The following is a 24,759-nucleotide window of genomic DNA, read 5'->3' as shown; positions in this document are numbered from 1 at the left end:
GTAAGTGAATTCTTTACTGCTTGGGCCAAGGCTCAGATATACCAACAGTAACCCTGAAAACTCAGAAATCAATATAGTTGTAAAAGGCGAGAGCAAAATTTTATACACGGTGAGTGCATCTTGCTAATTAAAAGGATGAAAAATTCTAACCACTGTTTCAGGGGAGGCCTATCTGGACTTCTCAGTGCAATCTCTGTTTCTGTGTACCTGGTTTTTCCTTACCCTGTTCACATTCCCCACCCCTCCCCCACACAGCATTTATTAACTTATAAATGGTGTGGTGCTCATTCCTTATCTACTGATATTATCCCTTACTAGAATGTAAGATCTATGAGGACAGGGATCTATTGTTCACTCATTTGTATCCCACATATCTAGATCAGTACCTGATATATATCAAGTGCTCTATAACAACTGAGTGACTTACAATTTAGTTTCTTTATTGCATCATGTTGTTTTGTTGCCATTTTGCTTTTTTTTTTTTTTCCCATTTTGCTTTTTTTTTTTTTTTTCCAGTTTGCTTTGTTCTTAACTTCCTCTTCTTTGCTCAACAAAGCCTTCCCGGTTTTGTTGTTGTTCAGTCGCTACGTCCTATCCGACTCTTTGCAACCCCATGGACTACAGCACGCGAGGCTCTCACGTCCTTCATTCACTGTCTCCCCGTTTGCTCAAATTCATGTCCATGAAGTCGGTGATGCTATCTAACCATCTCATCCTCTGCTGCCCGCTTCTCTTTTTTACTTCAATCTTTCCCAGCATCAGGGTCTTGTCCTTCCAAAGCATAAGCTAGAATACAATTAATGATGCAATGTAACAAATTGTCCCCAAATCTCAGTGTAAGGTAAGCTCAACCGCTTGCTCATGTTAATACCTAACACATTCAATACAGGGGGAGGATTTGAGGAAGTTTTGCTCCATACAGTCACTCAAGAGACAGGCAGACAGAGCTGCACCATCTGGAACACATCATGTCCTTGGTCACTGTAGTAGAGAAGCCTCAGGATTGTACAAGGGATTTTATTTTCACTGCTTTTCCTTGGAAGCGTCATACCACTTTTCACTGCTAACTCACTGGAATAGTCAGAACAGCCCCTTCTAACTTAACGGGGGTGGAAATTCAGAGGAGCATATGGAAGGTGTGGTAATCATCATGGTGTCACATATCAATATTATAACTATTTTAATAAAGTCTATTTTCTCTATTAGAATGGAAACTCCTGAAGGGCCAGAGGATGTTGGTTGGATCTCTAATATAATCCAAACATCTACGGACTTGACAAACACTTGTTGAATAAAAAGTTTAAAACCAAGTATTAAAAATAATTAACCTTTTTAATTTTTTAAAGAAAACAAATACTGTCCATAAGAAAGCATCTCTGTTTTCATGTCCATCAGTAGCCAAATGGAATTTTGATATAAACATTTCCAACATACCAACTTTGGATAAATGCACAACTCAGAAAATAATTCAATAATGCACGTATCAAGATACTACCAACAAATTCATTAATATCCAAGACTCATTACTGAGTGTCAAAGTCAAGCACGGTCAAGATTATTTTCATTATGATGAGCTGTAAAATTCCAGTGAAAACTGGTTGCCTGAATTAAACTATTTCATCTCTAAAACTGGAATCTAGCACTCTCACACACGAAGTTCACCCAGCCACCCAGACCTCACTACACACACACACACACACACACACACACACACACACACACACACACACCCTCTCACACTCTCTTTTAAAAACTGCCCATTAGGGCATTATAATGGAAAAAGAAAATAGAAACTGAAAGAGCATTTGTAAACATGGGATATCACTTAGACAACAGACTAGGCAGAAAAATCCTAAAAGTGTACATGAAAGCTGATAAATGATAAGCTACAGAAAGCCACATTTAACCATTTTAAGAATTTCACAACAGTGAACAGATTTGACAAACTGAAACACTAGAGCCATGACTATGAGCTTTGCTCCACTCCAGAACAAACAAAATCTCTAACCACTTTAAGAACAGATGAGAATCCACATGCAACAAAGGAGATATAAATATTATTTTTAATTGAAAAAATGAAAAATATAAATCCTTGTTAAACATTTCATTTAAAAATATGCAGCTTTATTTTAAAATGTGGTAATGCTCAAAAATGGCAGTTGACTTCACTCATATATGTAAAAATGTTGGTAAAATATCAATACATTGGTTTGTAAGTTATGTATTGCCCTCCAGCTAAATTTTTTCCACCAAAATTCTTAACTGTCAGGAAAAGTCTTATGTTCTAAGCCCACCATTATCAAACATGGTTAAGTTCCAGAGCTAAATGCGAACCATTCAAGAAATAGGTTTTGATGTGACAGAAGTCTCATGAGCACAGATATAGAGACAGCTAAGTGATAAACCAGCAGTAACTTTCTTTTTTGCAGGTGTTTAATTCACTCTAAATTGAGCAACTGTTTGGGAATTATAAAGAGTGAAAAGCTCATCCTTCTTTTCCAACTTATAAGGGAAATAGAAAGGTGATGATGAAATTAATAGTGTTTCATACATTCTGTTTAACACATAATCCCAAAATGCAAATGTTTGAAATAGTTTTTGAAGAGAAATATCTACAATCTTAAGCCTGTCTATTCTAAATAAATGTAACTGTCTTATTTACCTAGACATGTATTATTGTGATGCCAACAATATTTAAACGTCTATGACTGACCCACTGAATTGGAAAGGGCTCTCCAGTACACACATAATCTGCATCTGCAGCACTAGAAAGAATCCAATCAATGTCCATTTTCTGATGCAATTTTACATTCTACAAATCCATGAGAGAAATACTAAGCTTAAAGGCTTTGAGAGTATGCACAGTACAAATTTCACTATTTAAAGAAAATATATACATGAATATACAAGAAAAAAAACATGATTGTATAGTCACTGAAGTATTAATGGCTATTTCCAGGTGGTGGGATTATGAGTGAAGATTTTTTTATGGGAAACTGTTCTCAACATAGCTAACTTAAAAACCAAAGGGTATCCTCAACCAATGAAACTACTGTCCTTTACTGACTTCACATTACAAACTTTTAAAGCTACCAACATATGTATTTGTCAGAGTGGCTACATATATTCTGATACACTTGGAAGATCTCTTAAAAGATGGAAAAATAGCAAGATCATAAAAGAATATACTCTAAAATTAAAAGCCATTGATAATCATTAGGTTTCCTACAGATACATAATTCCATAGGAAAATCAGTCTCTCATCTTTAGAAGTTTTTAAATGTTTTTCTCTATTATCTTTTTTGCTAGTTTTTTACGTATTTATACCAGTTTGGACTGAATATTTACACTATTTCCATTCACAAACATTCCTGCTTATCAAAACTTACACTCTAGCCATTTAAGACTAAGTTTTAGATCTGTGGCTAATTATCTGGCAAGAATAAAAGAATAAGAAAAGTTTCACATTAGCAGCAAATTAACTAGATTTAAGGGTCTTGATTTGTTGTGAGCCTTTGGAAGCCTGCATATTAAACACCGGTGATTTTTAAATTCTCAATGGAAATGGTGATGGCATTCACTTAACCAAGCTAGCTCAAATTAAGGGTAGTGAGAACATACAATTAAGAAAAAAAAAAAACAGTAAATTCCTATTTTCCAGACACCACCAAGATCATCTTATAAATCAGAATGATCTTAGACTCCAGGATGGTTTTCATCCATACTTAAGATATCTAAAAAGAAAAAAAATGTGTGTACTCACACACACACACACTTTTCATACTTTATATATTATTCACTTTTTCAAAGTTAGAGAAAATGTAAACTTGAAATAACATTAAATTGTTACATAAATGATCTGCTTTAACATTCGTATAAGCTACACTTTCACTTATTACCTTACTATGCTTTGTGAAAGGATATGCCTTACTTAGTTTTTGCGCTCTTAAAAATGAGAAATAAGATTAAGTTCAGGAACATGAAGTCTTTAGACTATTGTGGAATATCAATTTTTAAAGAGCATAAGTCACAATGAACAGATGAAGCTTCCCATGTTGATGGCGTATTACAGAATCAAAGAATGGAAAAGCCACAAAATTGAAATCTGAGATATCAAATCCATTCTGGGCAATTATCTTCAGACACCCCACTTAGTAGAATATATATATATATAGATATATGCATGATTTTTCAAAAATCGTGAACATTTTGGGATTAGCGTATTATTTAATATGTGCAATTTAAATTGTGCTTGAAACAATTTACTAAGTATTAGACTAAGATCCTAAAAAAGCTAAATGCCTCTCAAACATGAGTAGATTGGTACTCTACTCCCAAACTGATAAGGGCCCATGTTTTTATGTAACTGCAGGCGTTGAAGGACAGCAGGGGGTTAAAAAAAAACCTTACAAAAAACTTATTAATTACATTTGGCTGCCCATCATTAAAATGTCAATGAACCTAAGCAATTTAAATTATTAATATTCTCATTTAATAAAACACCCACACAATGACAAGAATGAGACTTTAATCAGTTTTAAGTGGAGTTTATAACACTAAGAGATAAAGGGCTGTTAACAAACACAATAACAAATGGACATCTGATTGGTAGGAGGCATTATCCTGTACACATCGTATTTTTTGTGTATCCTCAGTGCATAGCATTTACACACAGAGCCACTGCTGCACAGCACAAGAGTATCTGAAGAGGCTGAATCAGAGTAAGGCTGTTGAACAGACTGAAATTTTTTAGTATATATATTCTATATGAAAACAGATTGAACTTTTGAACTGGCAGGGTAGAAGGCAACTCTGCCAAACACTGCAGTTAAAGCCCCCACTTTAGTGCACAGTTCCACCCCTTCCATCTGCATGCATGACACATTAACAGTATTTAAAGGTAAACGAGGCACTTTGTGGCAACCACAGCCATCGTTATGAACATATTGCACAAATTTTCTAGAACTAAACATTAACTTGTACCCTACTTTTATTTTTTAAAGCTGAAACATTTGATGCTGCCGGTAAACTCCACTCAAGTTTATAACCTGTGCCACAGTGAAAAATGGTGATGCTATTTACTCAACTACCCTTTAATAGTAATGGCAGAAAAATGTTCAAGAGGAGCTACAGAGGACTTGGGATGGTACAGGGCCCCAGTTGTAAGCTTTCTTAAAAGTGATGCCTTCAAGTAACTTCAGACAAGTAAGCGGCTGCACATCCAAAAAGTCTAAGAAAACATTCCAGAAACTCAAAGAGATTTACCTACAGAATGCATTTCAGGCTAATCATGAATACTGTCATAAATAAAGTTTTAATTAGGACTCGGAAACCTTTCAGTCATAGCAATTCTTGTCAAATTCTATGGGCATGGTAACTGAAATAAAGGAGAGTAGTATGTATAATATATATTTATATATATATAATATATATAATGCCATTTTTCCATTTCCAATGACTACACCATAAAATGTAAGCAAGGCTTCTCAAAAACATCGAAACATTCAAAATCAAAACCCTCATTCAGACCTTCACATTCCAAAGGAAAAATAATAACAGTGCAAAAGCCCATTATAATGTCATTATTTATGACCTGGCCCTCCATGTTACATATTGGAACAATACAAGTTATGCTTTAATATACTGTGCCCAAAACTGTAACAAACAACAGTATTAATAACTATCTTCAAAACACAAATAGTTGATTTTCATTTTAGTCAACAGTTTTCAGCTTTTATGAAAGACAAGGTGAGATAAATTTCAATGATAAGGGCTGAGGAATAGGTGTCTCTAACTTTACCAATTTAACTTATGAGCAGTCAATCAATTCTCTACATATCAGTGTTTAAATATAAATGTGTAAATACTAACCGCTTTGTTAAAAAATTTTAAAACCTTATTTTCTGAATGAAACTGACGAGGTATGGAAAACATGTCAAGATTATTTACTAAAGAATATTTTAGATGAAGTTCTGCCTAATCTATTTACCATCAAACTCTATAAATGCTGCTCTAGTAGGTCCTATGCAATCTGTATTTGTAAATTAACTAGGTCAGACCACAGCTAGTGAACAATTTCAGCACCAATAAGTTATTGAAAATGAGATTTTACACCAATAAGAAATAAATTGGCTGGATAGTCAAATGTTTCAAGGTCAAGGTATAATTTGAAAGATATCAAATTTCTGGGAAAAAAATGATTTTTAATCATATCTTCACATTAACTTTACAATAGTAGTTGTACTCTGCTTAAAATCATATGCAGTCTGGGCATATCAAATATATGATATTTAAGAAGTGAAATTGAAGCCCTAATCCTAACTCTAGCACTATGAAAAATGATTCAACACTGCACATTTAAAAAAATCTATTCTTTCAATAGCAAATTGATAAAAGCATTATGTGGGACAATTTCTACTGAAAAAGTAAATGACTTATTATTTGTGCAGTGTTGAAAATTTACTGCAACTCTAATTTCTTTTTAACACAAATAACGTCCTTTTAAATATAAACATTATATGTATTCAATATTCAAGTAAAATTCCCTAACAGTTAATGACATTTAAAAAATGTGCAAAACTGCAAAACTCATTGTAATAGAATGTGTAAGGTCAAAAGGGTGGAACGGCTGACATCTATTGGATTGAATAAGTGCATCATAAATTTTTAAAGAAAAAAAAACCGCTTACTGTAGAATCTCAAATTGAAATTTCCTGTGCAGCATTACAAAATATTGTATATTTAATGAGAAAAAAGAAGCTTGTAGGCAGCACATGAAGCATCCACAGCAGGTACATGATTGAAAACTAATAACGTAAGTGTAAGTTGTTGACTGATGTAGGTACTAATAGCATCTGACTTTTAGCACTGGCCTTGATTACACAGGAGATGGAGCAGTCATTACAACTGAGAAAACATATTTAATAAATCATTGTCGATTTTTATAATGTTTCAAGCCCATTCTTTGTTGATAGCCTCCACATTTGTATGGTTAAGTCATTGTTGCTGTGTTTCTTATCTATGACCACATTACTTTTAAATCCCTTCATTTGTGGATTCTGAAGATGTTGTGGAAGGTTCATTCCTGTACCCCAATACAGATTCACTCCCTCTAGCTGCCTTTTCTAGCACCAATATGCTTAAAAAAAATAAAATGCACAAATAACAAGCAGTGACAGCGGCCAATTCCTCAAACGTCCAGATTAATAACTGTAGCATGCTAAAGAAAGGTGCGTGTAAATAGCTGGAGATGGTATATGGTCCAGAGTCCAGCACACAACAAATGCCTTTCTGAGCATTCCCTCCATTCCCCTAACCCGAATACATGCATAAGAATGTAGCAAAACCTTTTAGAAACTCCTCTTAGCCAACTGCAAACTTATCTGTTGCCACAAGTGCAAAGGGGTAGGATGTGAACCTGTGTATCACAAAGCTCTTTAGCCACTTCAGTTGGTGACAGAACACAAAATGAGAAATTCCTACGTATACACATCAGTCTGTCTCCACTTTTTATAAAACTGGAATAAAATGGGAAAGTGCCATCTTTATTCATCCTAATTGAATTTTAAATGTCCTTTTGACACAAAAAGGTATATACATGACACTACACAATCTTTTTTCAACTGGACAACAAGTGTCAAAACCCTGTGGATGTATAGGGTAAAACAAGATTGGTCAGGAAAAGAGAATTGTTCCTATAACTGGTAATCTGACACAATGTCCTATTGCCATTAAAAAAAAAAAAAAAGGTCCATTTTCAGTTTATTCAAGTTTGTTTTCATGGTGTTTTATCCCTCTTGATAAAAAAAAAAAATCAGACTTTTGTAATTTGTGTATGCTGATCTTCATCAAAAGGTTCATTCTCTGGATCAGAGTCAGTGGTGTCAGAATATCTATAATGATCAGGTTCATTGTCACTAACATCTGGTGTTACAGAAGTTGAACTGCTAGCCTCTGGATTTGATGACTCCTCTACTGTTTTTGTGAAGTACAGCTTCACCTAGAGAAAGAAGAGAAAGTGTAAATGAAAAATCAATAAATCTGACCACCCTCAAAGATACATATCTTCATCAGATTCATTTTCAAGTACTATGACATATATAATCTTTAAAGAGCCTTTTAAATGACATTCTCAAGATTTCCTACATTTTCTTTCTTGGTATACACTGAAAAGAAACTGGGATGTTAATATACTACGTGTTTTTTTAAATAAGCATAAACTACAGGCATTAATGAAATAATTCTACAAAAGAAATGTACTGATTTCAATAGTCCACATAATATTTTTTCAATCACAAAATTCAACTCACAAAGAGTTGAGTTTCAAAAGAATATTTCACTTACAGCCTGTCTGAAATTCAACGTATTTTCTAATACAGATAACATTAACAATGATGTTTAGGATTCCATTCGCCCTAAAAACTTCACTGAAAGGGAGTAATAAAAAAGTTAATATCATACAGCGCTCTAAACAGTGAACCAACGACCTTTACAAGCAGAGCTGGAATAACTGTCAAAACAACTCTACAAGATAGGTCTTTCTCTTTTAAAAGAGAGAAAGCTATAGTTCAGAAAGGCTAGGACACTTGCTAAAGGCCACGTATCTAGTAGGCAGTGGATGTGGGATTTAAATTAGATCTGACATCCAATTCTTTGATCAGTCTATTGTATCTACAGCCCTGCCCACATGATCCAAGAGTCATTATGCACTCTTCTTTTTCTTACATTCAATAACCACTCCATCAGGAAAGCCTTTTAGTTCCACCTTCAACTAGTGTCCTAGCTTCACTCTTGCCCTCCTCTAGCCTTCATTTTAAAGGAGAGGACAGAGGAAACTTTTAAAGACAAAAATCAGGTTACATCTTTCCTGTGGAGAACACACTCAATGTATTCACACTTGGACTGATGTGTGTGAGTCAAAATGATTTCTTATCTATTGCTCTTCAAATACACTAAGCTCACTCTTGTCTCAGGGTTTCTACATCTGCTCTTTCCTCTTTTCCCAGATATTTTATAGCTCCCTCATTTCACTTAGGCCTCTAATTAAAGTCAATTTCTTGGAGAGGCCTTCTCTAATCATCCCACTAAAAAATACACCAAGGCCACTCTCTCTCCTATCTCTGCTTTATTTTTCCAAAGCACTTACCATTATATGATATTATATGTGTTTACTGATAACTGCAATAGCTTTATTTGTAATAACAAATATAAAACCTCTTGTAACATTAAAACAAAAAAAATAAAATTAGAGTAAGTCACACTTTAAAAGCTAGTAACTGAGGAAAATGTAGACAGAGAAAAGAAAGTAAACAAACTTACAAATTCTAAAAGACACTTCAAAACACTTTAAATATAAGATCTGAAGGCACTTATTAGCTCCATTTTCACTTGAAACAGGTAGCCCCTCTTTATTTTTATTACTACTAGCAATATCCTTAAACTTATAAGATATGATTAAGTTTGCTACATGTTATAAAAATGGAATGAAGAGAGAATTTTAAAAAAGAAAGGAAGAGGGTGTGGCGAAAGGGAGAGAGAAAAATCAGGTACAATACAGAAGAAGAAATGAGAAGAAGAAAAAAATGGCAAACAACCATTAGGGAATGTTCACAAGTCAGATTTTTAACCTGATTTGAATTCTCATCTATAAATATAAACAAAAGTACACAAATACGTGTGACATAGATAAAAGTAAAATGAATCAAATAATTCCGTAACAAGAGGAGGTAGGCAGAGTTTAAAAAAAAGGAAGAAGAGGAGAGGATGATCAGAGAAGGCCTTTCGGAGCACATGAGATTGAAGCGAAGGTTAGGATGTAAGGAGGACAGCCAAGTGAAGGGCAGGGAAAGGCCAAGGGCTGGAGAGAAGGGAGAAGGAAACGAATTGCAAAGACCTGAAGCAACTGAAGAACTGACAAGAGACCATCCTGAATGAACTGCAGGAAGAGAATGTGGCTAGACTAGGTGTAGAAAGTAGTCCCATGCTAAATTATACAGTTTCCTGCAGGTCCCATCAAAAAACCACAGATCTTTAAAAAGTATAAACAAGACTGATACAATCAAGTCATTTTTAAGATCGCTCTAAGGAGTTGAGAACAAAATGGAGAGGGAGAAGGGTAGAAGCAGTGAAAACATTCCATATGAATCATTCCTAAAGGGCTGAGTTCCTTCCCACTTCCTTCTTCACCTATTCTTACTTCATATTCAACTTAAATCCCCTCCCCAACCTATGCCCCGTATTTCACCAAATTGCAAAGAACAGGGTAAGGAAAAGGTAGCCTTTTGACTCTCTGTGCATCCTGGATTTCATTAGAAAGTTTTAGGTTACTGCTACGTGAACAATGCTTATGAATTTACTTAGTTTAAAAATTAACCATCCAAGTCTTTCACCAGCTATATACCTAGAATAAAACAAACACACAGAGCCACTCATCAACTTGTCAATATGTTTTTAACTGACCTTAAAATTTGGAGAAAAGTATCGGTTGGCCTTGTCTTTATTTGCTTTGTCGAGATCATTTTTTGTTAAAGTGAGTACTAGATATTCCTTGTCATTATCTGCACGCTCTATACTGCAAATACTATCAATTTCTTGATCACATAGACTTCCATTTTCTACTTTTTCTGAGGTTTCCTCTGGTCCTGGTATGAAGAATGTGTTTACCCAAAAGTGAAACATTTTGTCCTTTAAAAAAAAAAAAAGCATATTTGAATTTTTTTTTTTAAAAACAATGCTAATTTATTCAACATTTGTCCTAGGAAGTGAACACATCATGCCATGTGCTATTTAATATTCCCAACAAAGGTAAACACAAAAACTAATACTGGGCAATCTATGGGTTATCTGTCTATAGCATCTAACTCCCATAGGAAGTTTCCTTTAATTCAAATCTAGACCAAAATGTAGTTCCACAAGTGCTAAAATAAACTTACTTTAATACCTTAAGTAAAATATCTTTTCTAGTCTAATGTTAGTTTTTTAAAGTGTTGAGTTTATATTATATACTAAAAAAATTCAGAAATGGATTTAATTTCCTCTGTGTTTCAACAAGCTATTACAAAATTTACTTTAACAAAAGCTCCTGAAATGTCAGTACAACTTTCCAATGAAGCACTGAAAGGTGTTACGAACTTCAACTTTTCATTGTTACAAAATGCCCACTTTAAAAAAGAAAAACTTCTTACTAATAACGAGGTCTTGTAAATTAAAACAAAAATCACATCAGAAATTCACTACTTCAAACCTTTCCTGATCAACATAGAAACTGTTCTCTCTTGATTAGTGGAACTGGCCTGTATGCATCATTTGACAATTAATGATGTACAGCCCTGTGACATCTTATCTGGTACCTTAACCTGCCATTTAAACCTTTTATTCTAATTTATCTTCAAGTTTATTTTCCTGGGAAGATGGTAAGAACCTTAAGGAACTTATGTCTTAAATGTTTTTGTATCTTTTAACAGCACCTAGCACAGCAATTTTATAATGTGGTAGAAGTCTTTTTAAAATGTCTTATTAATTTCAATTATTTTAGCAAAGTTACTGAGTTAGTAACTACACACATACTTCACTTAAAGAGTCAGAAGAAAATAAACTAGTAAAATTTAAAACTTCAAAAACTGTGGATTGTGCTAAAGCACTAATTATAGAAAAACTGCTTTGTTTAAAACACACCAAACTCTTACAACATGCAAGGAATATCACATAAAATGGAAATAAATGTAAGGTAATTCAAGATACACAAATTATTATAAATATTTAACTTAACCTTCAATTTTACATGTGTTAATGTAAATTGGAAGAATAAGAATTAGTGCACTCCTAAAAGTATTGAAAATGTGATACAGGTGCTTACTTTTAAAAGCAAAATATAAAATTTTTATGTGTGCTAGTCTTACAATGAATAAAAGAAAAAGTTTACCTTAACTGCAAAACATTTATTAATACCTCTTGGATTATTGAAAAATATATTTTCAAAGTTATGGAGATATACTTAACTTTTATTTATATAGTACACATAGGAAATGGGTTTCTGGTGAAAAAAAATCAGTTTTACATCTTGTGATTTTCTAGCTACTTGGATTCTGGATAAAGAAAAATATATTTCTTCTGATAAGCAAAATACAAGTCAAAATTTTTGTAGTAAATGAAGCTTCCTTATTTTCTCTCAACAACAACAATAAAAAGCTAAAATTCAGGAAAAGGAAATCAATCTGACTATGGAGACTGTCTAAAGATTAGTGATACACTACTAGCTGGTATGTTTAGGAGGCAGGAACAATACACACAACCACTGTTTCTGCTCGTTACTATCTAAATATTCTGCACCTTAGGCTCACCTTAAATGTTCACACTTAGTATTTTAAACCAAGACTGTTTTAAAATGAGCTCCTATATTCTCTAAACATAGCTCAGTGAGATGCAAACCTCACTGACTTTCTAAACGTGTATATTTAAATACCACATTTTTTCATTCTTTATTACTTCCTCTTCATATTTATTCCTCACCTAGCTAAAAATTGAAATACTCAGTAAATCTGAAGAAGCTAAATATAAAATGACCCAGTCTCAACAAACATTAACCAAAATGGGGGAAACAGATTTTATTTTTACAAACAGACCAAAATTTTTTTTCAAACTTGTGCCCCATGCTTACTTCTCGGTTTCATCAATCATCTCTTCTAAAAGGACTGTAACTGATTGAATGGGGTACATATGCAATCTTTAATATTTTTACAGAATTTATCTGCATAACCCAAGTTAAGAAAAATTCATCTCAAATTACAATGTCAGATGGCCTTTTCCTTCTCCTAGGACTATGTACCACTATAATGGCTCACTGATGCCATAGTAAGCAAAGCCTGTGCAGATTTAGTAGAAAACTATTCATGATTTATTAGATGTCAGACAGAAAACACATCTTTTAGTCTCTCCTTTCAGAATGATTTCTGCCCAACTAAATGCTTTAAGCAAAAGATCTGAGGTTACTATTCAAGGTATGGTTATTTTGGATATTTTTCCCCAAAAAAGTAAAGAGCAAACCTTTTTTAGCATCTTGTTCTGTTTGTGGAAGAACTCTACTTTGATGTCACCACACACAGGCAATGGCTGAGGGAACTCAAAGTACATGAACTTGTCTTCCCGTCGTGTGGGTCCTGAATTGGAGGAATATATCTTCACCTTTAGCTGGCAGACCACAAACTGAGGATCTGCATGGTCAAATACATACTAGTATCACTTCACAGGAAATGTCTTTAACTGTCAAAAGCTATTTTGATGATTAGTATTAGCAACAGACACAAAGTAGTAATTTTGCATCTTTAATGCCCCAACTAAAACAAATCAATAGATAGAAAATAACAAACAGGTAGATAGATAGAAATAAATCAGTGGAAATAAACTACAGCAAAATATAATCAATACCAGATTTTCCCTAATTTGTACCGTCAATATGAGGTAACATTAAAAGGAACTTTTAAAACAGGTATTTGCTGCAGTATTTTAAAGTCTGTAACACAGAATAAAAACCACAAAATACCAATCCTTACACATTTAGAAGAAGAAAATATAACCTATAACAAAGTTATAATACTTTCCATAAACACAAGTTTCAACAATTATAAAAATATTAACCATATTTCATTTTACCTATAATTCATATTTTATTTTTAAAGGTATATAAAGCCACCACAAGAAACAGGAAGAAAGAGATTTGAAGTGTCTGCAAAGAAATGCAACAGACATCAAGTACAAATTATAGCACAATCTCCCTCTCTTCAAAGCACATTCCAGTTTCATTAACAAGTATTTTGACTTTGGTCCATGTCTGTTTTAAAATAAATGGTAAAAAAAAAAATAATAATAAAAATAAAATAATCTCAAAATATATTGTTTATATTAGCAATGCAATTAAAAGGCAGCTAAGTGTGAAAAGAAAGGCTTATGTGTTTTATTTTTTAAATCTGCTCATAAATACATTTATACTAATGACACTGATGACAGAATTTGGCTTCAAGTTACGAACATTAAGATCCTAGCAGTTAAGAAAGAAAGTAATTAAACTGAGGAGGGAAGAAGTGGGTTTTTAAAGTTTCAAAACATACCAAGATAATTAAGAAATAAAAACATAAGCTTGCATAAAGTAAATGAGAAATACATAAATCTATAGACATAAAGTTCTCAGCACCAAAAGACATCATCCTTAAATATGGGGGGGAAAATGTATCACATTCTTTATCAATGTGACCACAACTCTGGACAAGGCAAAAAGCTTATTCAAGCTAAATAAATTTTCCACTATAATAAACACCTACTGGCTCATCTATACAATACTTAATGCAATATCATCAATCACATAATAAATAAATAGTAAGCTTGATAAAAAGCATGAGTGTTTACTGCAATATGGATTTGTGAGACATTGATGAGAAAAAGGAACTCTAAAAAGAGAAATGTTACACTAACAACCTATCAATAATCTTCACTTCCTTGACTAAAGATTCAAAGTACAATGAGCTATTTTACAAGACTTAATTTGACACTGAAAATTTCACTGAGAAGTCCAGCTTGAAGAAGTGAACAAAGTATGATTTTAAAACTGTGATAAAAACCAATCAGGATGAAAATGCCTTGTAATCATATTAATTCAAACTCCACTAATTCAGAATCTGATCATCTTAATCTCAGGAGTTTAAAAAGCAAATTAACTGTGAAATCTGAATTAACAGATTTTAATTAAACTACATCTAAAATGTGCGCCTTCAAGACTTTTAGAATTATATAAATAAATAATCTTATTAGAAATTAGTGTTACTTAGATATTTCCTCAAAAAACTAAGCTAAAGTTTTAATAAGTGAAAAATATTCCCTCAAATCCCTAAAGAAGACAATTTTCTTTAAAATATGAATTTCACATTTTAGATAGATAAGACCAAACTTAACAGAAGTCCAACATTAGTATGGTTCTTTTGACTAAGACACAACTGATATATATATATATGTCTTTGATAGGATAAATGGTGCTCTAATAGAACAGAAATGAAATAAAACTTAGAATTTTTTTTTTGGATGGACATATATTGATATACTATGAGAAAAATCACAGTGATCATCTTTTATTAACTTTTTTAACCCTTTTAGATATACAGAAGATAGCAACTTTTTATTTAGAAATATTAAGACAAAAATCAAATAAGAAAAAGGTCGTTAACCCCTGACAACTTTGCAGAAGATACTTTATTTTCATGTTTCGTTTTCTTCACTGATTCCTCTTCCTCCTCCTAAACCGAAACCATTATGAATCCTGTTTGTCTCAGTCCTCACACTATTTTCGTCTGAGCCTTCCCATATTCTCAGTTCAGTCGCTCAGTCGTGTCCGACTCTTTGCAACCCCATGAATCGCAGCACGCCATGCCTCCCTGTTCATCACCAACTCCCGTGAGTTCACTCAAACTCACATCCATCGAGTCGGTGATGCCATCCAGCCATCTCATCCTCTGTCGTCCCCTTCTCCTCCTGCCCCCAAATCCTCCCAGCATCAGAGTCTTTTCCAATGAGTCAACTCTTCCATGAGGTGGCCAAAGTACTGGAGTTTCAGCTTTAGCATCATTCCTTCCAAAGAACACCCAGGACTGATTTCATATTCTAGCCCTATTCCAAATTTATATGAAACGCTTAACTACCATGTCTTGTTCCTGATGCTTCTCAAAATATGACATATCTTTCACATAAGTTCAAATCCATACTTTCAAGTACCAAGTGAATATGTTCATGTAAACAGCTCACCTTTACCTGATTTAAAACATATGTTTAAAACCAAAATATCAACATTCATGTCTCCAAGTCTCAGATTCCCTTTTCTTTCTTCCCTTTTCTGTGACTTATTCACCTGACCAGAGTAAAATATTTAGATATAAATGGCAAAAGAAAAACTAATCATTTGACTGCCCTAGCAAAGCATACCTGGCTTAAAGAAAGTCATGTTAATTCAATTGTTTAAATTTCACTGTTTTTTCTTCCCTCGTGCAATCACTACTTTCTACAAAACTGTACCCAACTACAGCTTAAGCTATGATCACTGACAACTAGTATTTATCAAATCAAGTCTGATATGCCTATCCGGAGTCTTCTAACAGTCAGCCACACATTTTATTCCTATTCTATTCTCCATCTCTATATTTCTTGTCCAGCTCATTTCCTTCTGCTGTGCTTCAATTCAAGCTATTTCCTACTGCCTGTAATTTTCTTTGGTTTAAAGGCCAATCTAAATTGTATGCTTTCTCCAATGTTCAATAAAGATCTGGACTTCCTTCATGAAACTATTTGACAACTCCCCCCAACTTGATTTTTCTGAATATACTATTTGTAATTTACACGTACAACCACACATTTAGTTATATATTACAGCTTCACTAGACAGTATTGAATCATAGTATGTAAACAAAGAACTAGAAAATTAGTAAAGATTAAACAGATCTCAGTAGTAACTTGCTAAGTTTAAACATAATACTGAGAGGTCCAATATACACAGACATACACAACACACAGGTTTAAAGGTAGAGCACAACTGGGAGAATTGACAGATGTTTGCTAGAGACCAATACGGAAAAAAAAATTAGAGTAGATAAAATTACTGAACTAAATGTTTATTTCTGTAATATTTTATATCTTGCCATTTGGCTCTTACACTGATCTCTAACACTATAGGAAGAGCATGAGTTTTTTGCGTGTTTTTTTCCTTTCCCTTCTCTGCTATAAATCTAAATTCCTATGTCAATCACCTCTTGACAGCATAGTATCTTGTACTCAGCAGTTTTTAAAACTGTACTGAGATGACAAAAACATCAATGGGGTCTCTTTGAAGTCTTCCACATGCTATGTTAAGGTCTTGGATAAATAAAGTTAACTTGCCCTAAGAATACGGGAAAGATCTAATGAAGGTGATCACACCTGACAAACAACATAAAGAAATTAATTCCCTAGGTATAAATTAATTCAGGGTCAGAAAGCCTTTAAATTACATAAATACTGTCAAGAAGAAAACTTTAAGCTAAAAAATAAAACCACCAACAAATTGCAAAGCATCACTGAAATACTGTTAGAGGTATTAGAAAAATAATACAGTTACATCTTATCTAGAAACTACAAAATTGTATTCTAAATAAACAAAACACAGTTCTTAAACATGAAATGGAATAGGAAATGGCAACCCACTCCAGTATTCTTGCCAGGAAAATCCCATAGACAGAGGAGCCTGGCGGGCTACAGTCCATGGCGTCACAAAGAGTCAGACACAACTGAGCAGACACAGACACAAACGTGAAAATACAACTAACCATACCTGTGATAGATTCATTTTGATATTTGGCAAAACTAATACAATTATGTAAAGTTTAAAAATAAAATAAAATTAAAAAAAAAAAAAAAAGCAAACACAACTAACCACTTCCAAGACAGAAACTAATACAAGAAACTCTAACAGAAAAAAGAAGCACAGTCTGTTCTTTTATAGGTCCGCATTAACACTTCCACGTGTTCTCTCGTGACCACCTGCTTAGGGTCAAGGTTTTAAGGTTCCTATCAGTCTAGCTTAAGAACTCTGGCAAAAAATAGGAGAAAAGCAGAAAAGGACCAGGAGGACTGAGGTAGGCTTACAGAGGTTAGGATGGGAGAGAGAAATTAAAGGCAGACATCAATGACATGATCTTCATTTAGCACTTTTCTAGGAAGTTTCAGATTTCAAAATATCCTCATATTATTATAAACAAAGAGAGATGAGGAAGATGATGTGCCCTTGGTTACATAGCACATTAATGACGACTCTAGCACTGGGGTGGGGGCGGGGGGACAGAGGGGTCTCAGTCACTTAGTCATGTCCAACTCTTTTGACCCCATGGACTGCAGCCCGTCAGGCTCTTCTGTCTATGGGATTTGCTGGGCAAGAATACTGGAAAGGGTTGCCATTTCCTCCTCCAAAGGAATCACCCGAGAGGGCACCCATGGATCAAATCCATGTCTCCTGTACTAGTAGGTGATTCTTTACTACTGAGCCATTTGGGAAGCCTCTTTAGCACTGGAACTCAGATCTAATTCTAGGTTTTCTCTAATACTCCACACTCAATCAATATACTTCAGCATGTTGCCATGTCTTGTAACTGTTTTCTTTTTAACGTTCTTATCACCATTTCTATTAATATCTGGTCTTCCTAAGATACTGAGGAATTGGTTCCTACCCTAACACCACTGAAGTGGTGAATCTCAATGCTCAATCACTCATACTGAATCACTGACAGGACAGGCTTTAAGTCACCAAGTCAGAATATAGGCTGCATTTGGTGGTTGTGGCACAGAATACTTCTTTCATAAATGTAATGACTTCAAGACTTTCAGACCCAATGGTCTTGCCTTCCTTAGGCCAATGTGTGCTGAAGAGCTGAGTTTAAGTAATCAGTTTGGACACCTCAGAAATACACAAACTTGAATAAAGTTTAAGTGTGGTAAATTTCTTTCTAGATTTTTTATAAACTTCTACATATGTTAAGAAAAGGGTTACAGTAAATGAAAGGATGAGAATTTAGAGCACTTACTGCAAGTTCCACCACTGAACATTGGAATAGTTTCAAACATCATCTTGTGAAACAACAGTGCCACTGGTCTATAATCCAGATGATTCTTTAACAGGTAGCTATAATAATACACATAGCGCCTCTGACTGGGAATAGTTACTCCCTGGTGAACAGACAAAAAAAGACAAAAAGGCAAAGTCAAAAGAAAAGTTTCATTGTATCTGCTGAAGAATATATATACATTAAAAATTTGACCTTAAATGATCTAACATTTAAATCTAGCTCGGTAATAGAGTAAATCAAAGCAACATCAATATGAAGGAAATATCATAATAAACTCTTCTCCCTTAAAATACAATTATCATAACACTCCCATCTATTCAATGGTCACAACAATCTTTGAACCATGCACCCAATAAGCAAAGGCCAGTGCATATCCAAAATAACTGTCAAAAGCCTTCACACATAGGGTTCCCCACAAGGATTTATAGAACAAAATTCCTCACTAACCTGGATACTTATTTTCTAGGCAAAGAATCAGCAAACTAAATAAAGGCATATTGCCTTTATGAGACAGAAATAGCAGCAGCAAAAAAGATGTTGGCTTTAGAACCCAACAAAAACAAGAGTATGTGGCTGACACATATGCTTGTATGCTATAACCTGAAAACAAAGGTACTTAGGTGTCCCTGAGCTACTGTGTTACCTTGGAAATACATAATGTTTTAGAAAAGTTATGTATGTTCTTGCTGTTGTTCAATTGCGAAGTCATGTCTGACTCTTTGCAATCCCATGAAACTGCAGCATGCCACGCTTCTCTGTCTTTCACTATATCCTGGAGCTTGTTCAAACTCATGTCCACTGAGTTGGTGAGGCCATCCAACCATCTCATCCTCTGTCGTCCCCTTCTTCTCTTGCCCTCAAACTTTCCCAGCATCAGGGTCTTTTCCAATGAGTTAGCTCTTCCCATCAAGTGGCCAAAGTATTGGAGCTGCAGCTTTAGCATCTGTCCTTCTAATGAATATTCAGGGTTGATTTCCTTTAGGATTGACTGGTTTGATCTCCTTGCTGTCCAAGGGACTCTCAAATATACAAATGCTAAAAATATATACAATTCATGTAGTGTTTAAATGGAGACCCTGACTTACCTCAAGAAAAAAAAATCTAATGTGTGCAGCAATGCATTCACTAATGGGCTGAATAAATGAGGTATTAGGGAACTTACTGAAGGTTTCTTTTCCTGTTACACAATATTACTTCAGGAAAATTTAAACATTCAACCTAGAATTTGCAGTATTTCTCTTTTAGATGTTATAGCAGCATCTAAATTGCCCTATGTATTAAAATCTCTGGACTTTTATGCTTTCCTTCCCCAATGAATAGTAGAAAGTACATTTATATAAGTTTAAAGATAAGTATGTTGAATGGCAGGTATACAGGTATTCATTTCAGTACTTTCACAAAGGTTAGTATGATTTTATTACGATTAAAAAAATATATAAAGTGCCAAATAATGGATAAAAGTCACTTCAAAATCTAAGATTACGGCTATAGTACAAAGATCATTCAATCAGGAGACTTGGATGTGAATGCTGATAGTCAAAACACAAATTTTGTTTCTTCAGGAAAATGAAGACAATAATACTACCTTCACAAGATTCTCATGGGGATTAAACACTAAATGAAGTTAACACAAAACCATGCTAAAACAACAAAATGTTACAGAAATCCAAATCAGTGATTTTAGAAATTCTACCAAATATTTAAGGTATAATTTTTGGAACTGCAGTATTTTTAGTTCTACATATTTTCTTAAACAAACAGAACTAAAGCTGTGTTATTTTAAGAGCTGCTACAAATACCAATGTAAAAATTATCATTAAATTTTAAAAACTGTTAAGCTTAAAATTATTCTCTAAATCACATTACTTATTGCCACTTAACCCTGTCCCCCCAAAAAACCCTCTTCATGTTTATCAAGATAAAATACAGAATTGCAAAGCAGGTTGGGGGAAACAGCACACACAAGATGGATGGCGGGGGGGGGGGGGGGAATCTTTTTGAACCATGTATATTTATAATCTAGTCTAAAATTAAAATCAAATTAAAATTTTAAAATTAAATCAATGGAAACCGACCAAGTTGTCAAGTTATTTATTGGGGTTTAGTGGAATGAAAGATGATCTTTTTTGTCCTTATCTTCATTCTTGGTATAAGTGTGCATGAAATAACTAGAAGATTTTCAAAGTTTTAATTTTATTCAAGTAGCAAGTGATTGGTAGTTTATCTGTAGTACAGGTTTTAGAAACCCAGTTAATCCTTAACAAAAAGGCAAATGCATAGAGAAAAAATACTATATGAATCTAATAGCTGCTAGCAATGAGTAATTAATGTGTAATTACAAGAATCAAAATTATTGACACAGTTCAAAGAAAAATGCTGGAAAATGTAACTTTAAATGTATTATTTTACTATCAAATTATGTAAAATTAGTCTTCTGTATCTTAACTTTGCAATCCTTATCTGTTAGCTAACCAGCATCTCAAATTCAACGTGCCCAAATTAAAAGAAATTTAAAACTTGTGGAGAAATCAGAAGCTTTACAGATACAGACAAGCAAATGCTAAGAGTTCAGCACCACCAAATCAGTTTTAGTTTTATGTTAGATCTCTATATTTGATAATAAATAAGCTCTAGCTTTGTTTAAAAAAAAAAGAAAAGTTGGAAGGTCCAAATGTGTACTATAAGCCCTTGAAATGTTGTTCTCACTCTATTCTTGTCTCTCACAGCCGTGATGCACCTAACTAAAATTTAAGTAACAGTACAATGAATCACAATGTAATCTAGGATTTGAAGTAAAATGACTAAAACTTCCACACTAAGTTGACAATGTGATTTATAACACTTTAAACATCATATATCCTGAATGCATTCACTGAAAACAATGATTCATGTGCATGTTTTACCTACAGCATCTTGAATATTAAGATTAAATTTAAATATATATTTTTTTTAAAAAATCTAAGAAATGAACTTACTGATCTTCAAAAATTCTACATATATGAAGAGGGCTGACCTTTAAAAGCTGTTGAAGATTAAAAATTACATGTTCAAAAATTTCCATTTTTCATTAAATTCAGACTAATAAAAATCAATTCTATTCTTGAATTAATAATTTTTAAGCTAAACTGGTCTCTAACTACATCCCCAAAATGTAGTTCTACTCTCTACCATTAAATATTCTCCCAGAAAATTACTTATATTCTTAACTTTTTTTCCTCAAGTAAAACATTAAAACCACTTTAATTTTAGCTACACTTAGCATTCTACAGGTTGACTTAGCATCACATTTCTGGCCATCATCTCAAAAGGCAGCCACTGCTTCTTCAATTCCCTTTTAATTCACCAGCCAGGAGGATGTTTAGTGTTCCTCCCACTATTCCTTCTAGCTTACATTTCTACTGTCTTTACTTAGCCTCACCAATTCCAAATCTGTATCATTCAATAACTCTTTCCTCTGGTATACACTTATTAACACCTGACTACAATGTTTTCAGCATTTTGTTTATCCACCTCTCTGTCCAGTCGCAAACATCACCGTCTAAGAACTAAGTTCTCATTTTACTGGGAACCCTGAGGTAACCCAATGTGAGCACCCTCAGAATTATTTTCTCTCACCTTAAAATCTTTTTAGTGCTGAAATTTTATAGAAGTGTCTCTTCATGTTCACACTGGTTCCATTTTTGCAAGTGTTCTATTAATTATCGCCTCTCTGACATCGGCCTTTATTCTCTCCACCTGTCCATCCTAATAAAAAGCTCAGGTAACTCATTCTTTATCCAAAACAAGCAAACAACTCTAAGACCAAAAACCTATTCTCTCCCAAAATTTTATATCCCTCTCAAACTTCCATCTTCTCTCTCTCTATAAACTCTTGAAGAGAAGTCTCCTTAACTCCTGGAAGTCTGTTAGCATAAGGCTGATTTCTTAAAAGTCTTTAGTTCTAATGGGCATTAGTGGTCATTCTACTGTTTTCCTACTATCATTGTGGCTCATATTTTTGGCTGCCATTTTGAAAACTCCCTGCTTCTTTCACAGGATACACTTTCTAAAGATATTCTCTTATCTTTATGGCCATTCTTCTCTTCTTGTTCCCCCCAAAATCGATCTCAGCTATCCCCTCTTTATATCAATCCTATCTACTTCAGTCTCAGTTCAGTCACTCAGTCGTGTCCGACTCTTTGCGATGCCATGAACTGCAGCACACCAGGCCTCCCTGTCCATCACCAACTCCCAGAGTTCACCCAAACCCACGTCCATTGAGTCAGTGATGCCATCCAACAATATCATCCTCTGTCGTCCCCTTCTCCTCCTGCCCTCAATCTTTCCCAGCATCAGGGTCTTTTCAAATGAGTCAGCTCTCCAAATCAGGTGGCCAAAGTATTGGAGTTTCAGCTTCAACATCAGTCCTTCCAATGAACACTCAGGACTGATCTCCTTTAGGATAGACTGGTTGGATCTCCTTGCAGTCCAAGGGGCTCTGAAGAGTCTTCTCCAACACCACAGTTCAAAACCATCAATTCTTTGGTGCTCAGCTTTCTTTATAGTCCAACTCTCACATCCATACATGACCACTGGAAAAACCATAGCCTTGACTAGACGGACCTTTGTTGGCAAAGTCATGTCTCTGCTTTTTAATATGCTGTCTAGGTTGGTCATAACTTTCCTTCCAAGGAGTAAGGGTCTTTTAATTTCATGACTGCAGTCACCATCTGCAGTGATTTTGGAGTCCAGAAAAATAAAGTCAGCCACTGTTTCCACTGTTTCCCCATCTACTTCAGTAGTTTAATTATAAATCTTACACATTAACTCCCAAAACTGTGTCTCTCAATATGACTTCACTCCTCACTCCCAGTCCAGAATTTACATGGCTGGACATTTTGAGCTGGAAATCTTACAAGTGCGTAAAAAACAATATATCAGAGCTGAAGCTTTCATATTTTTGCATGGACCAACCTCTTTTAATTACTCACTTACTATTTTCTCCAGCATCTGAGGGCCAAATCTCTTCTAATACCATCACTATCATAGAGCAAAGGAAACACACTTTTAATGTGACAAAAATATAAGATTAATCACATAAACAAAATGTTAAATGGCTTCCCAGTGTCTACCCCAATAAGAACAAGTTTATTAAATACTATAATTCCTCGTGTTTGTTGTTTAGTTGCTAAGTCTTGTCCAACTCTTTCACAACCCCAGGCTCCTCTGTCCATGGGATTTCCCGGGCAAGGATACTGGAGTGGGTTGCCATTTCCTTGTCCAGGGAATCTTCCTAACCCAGGGATCAAACCTGCGTCTCCTGCTTGGCAGGCAGATTCTTAACCACTGAGCAACACCAGAGAAGCCCGTAATTTTTTAACAAACATAAAAATACAGTCCAACTTCATTTTCTACTCTTATTTCTCACAACTCCCTTCCACGTACTCTTACTTTTGGCCAAACTATTTAATCTCCCCTGTATTATGCTTTCTGGTTTTAAAAATGTTATCCTTATCACACTGAGGTAGGAGGGCAATGTGAGCAATCCTCTGGGAAGTTACATCCCTTCCAATACCTGGACGAATTTAAATAACATAATCATTTGATGCTTCAAGGTATTATAGCAGGCTGAAATACAAATCTGTTACTTACTTCTTGAAGGCTCCTACACATTTTCACTCTTAGATGGTCTATTCAGACTTTGTATTTCACCTTGAAACATTTATGATAACATACTTATTAAGAAAGTCATGGTACATATACACAATGGACTATTACTCAGCTATGAAAAAGAACACATTTGAATCAGTTCTAATGACGTGGATGAAACTGGAGCCTATTATACAGAGGAAGTCAGAAAGAAAAACATCAATACAGTATATTAACGCATATATATGGAGTTTAGAAAGATGGTAATGACGACCCTATAGGTGAGACAGTGAAAGAGACACAGATGTAAAGAACAGGCTTTTTTGGACTCTGTGGGAGAAGGCGAGGGTGGGATGATTGGAGAGAATAGCACTGAAGCATGTATATTACCATATGTGAAACAGATGACCAGTGCAAGTTCAACGCATGAAACAGGGCACTCAAAGCCGGTGCACTGGGACAACCCTGAGGGATGGGACGAGGAGGGAGACGGGAGGGGGCTTCG

At 34.4% G+C, this 24,759-nt stretch overlaps 1 protein-coding gene across 2 annotated transcripts in view; it reads right to left on the bottom strand.

The window, feature by feature from the left end:
- Positions 1–1,313: 1,313 nt before the first annotated feature.
- PTEN (phosphatase and tensin homolog) overlaps positions 1,314–24,759 on the bottom strand; it is a 104,917-nt gene continuing 81,471 nt past the window's right edge. Inside the window, exons 1-5 of one of the 2 annotated variants that reach the window (XM_061402716.1) lie at positions 22,242–22,940; positions 18,585–18,726; positions 13,042–13,208; positions 10,459–10,683; positions 1,314–7,999 (exon numbers count right to left, since the gene is read on the bottom strand). In XM_061402716.1, the coding sequence (XP_061258700.1) occupies positions 7,814–7,999; positions 10,459–10,683; positions 13,042–13,208; positions 18,585–18,627 (621 nt within the window). In that variant the 5' untranslated portion in view covers positions 18,628–18,726; positions 22,242–22,940 and the 3' untranslated portion in view covers positions 1,314–7,813. Of the gene's footprint in view, positions 8,000–10,458; positions 10,684–13,041; positions 13,209–18,584; positions 18,727–22,241; positions 22,941–24,759 lie in introns of those variants that run through there. The other variant, XM_061402715.1, reaches the window with a different exon arrangement.

Source organism: Bos javanicus, chromosome 26 (assembly GCF_032452875.1).
Source record: "Bos javanicus breed banteng chromosome 26, ARS-OSU_banteng_1.0, whole genome shotgun sequence".
Taxonomy (NCBI): domain Eukaryota; kingdom Metazoa; phylum Chordata; class Mammalia; order Artiodactyla; family Bovidae; genus Bos; species Bos javanicus.
The sequence above is the reverse complement of the archived record's forward strand: the minus strand, read 5'-3'. Positions and strand labels throughout refer to the sequence as shown.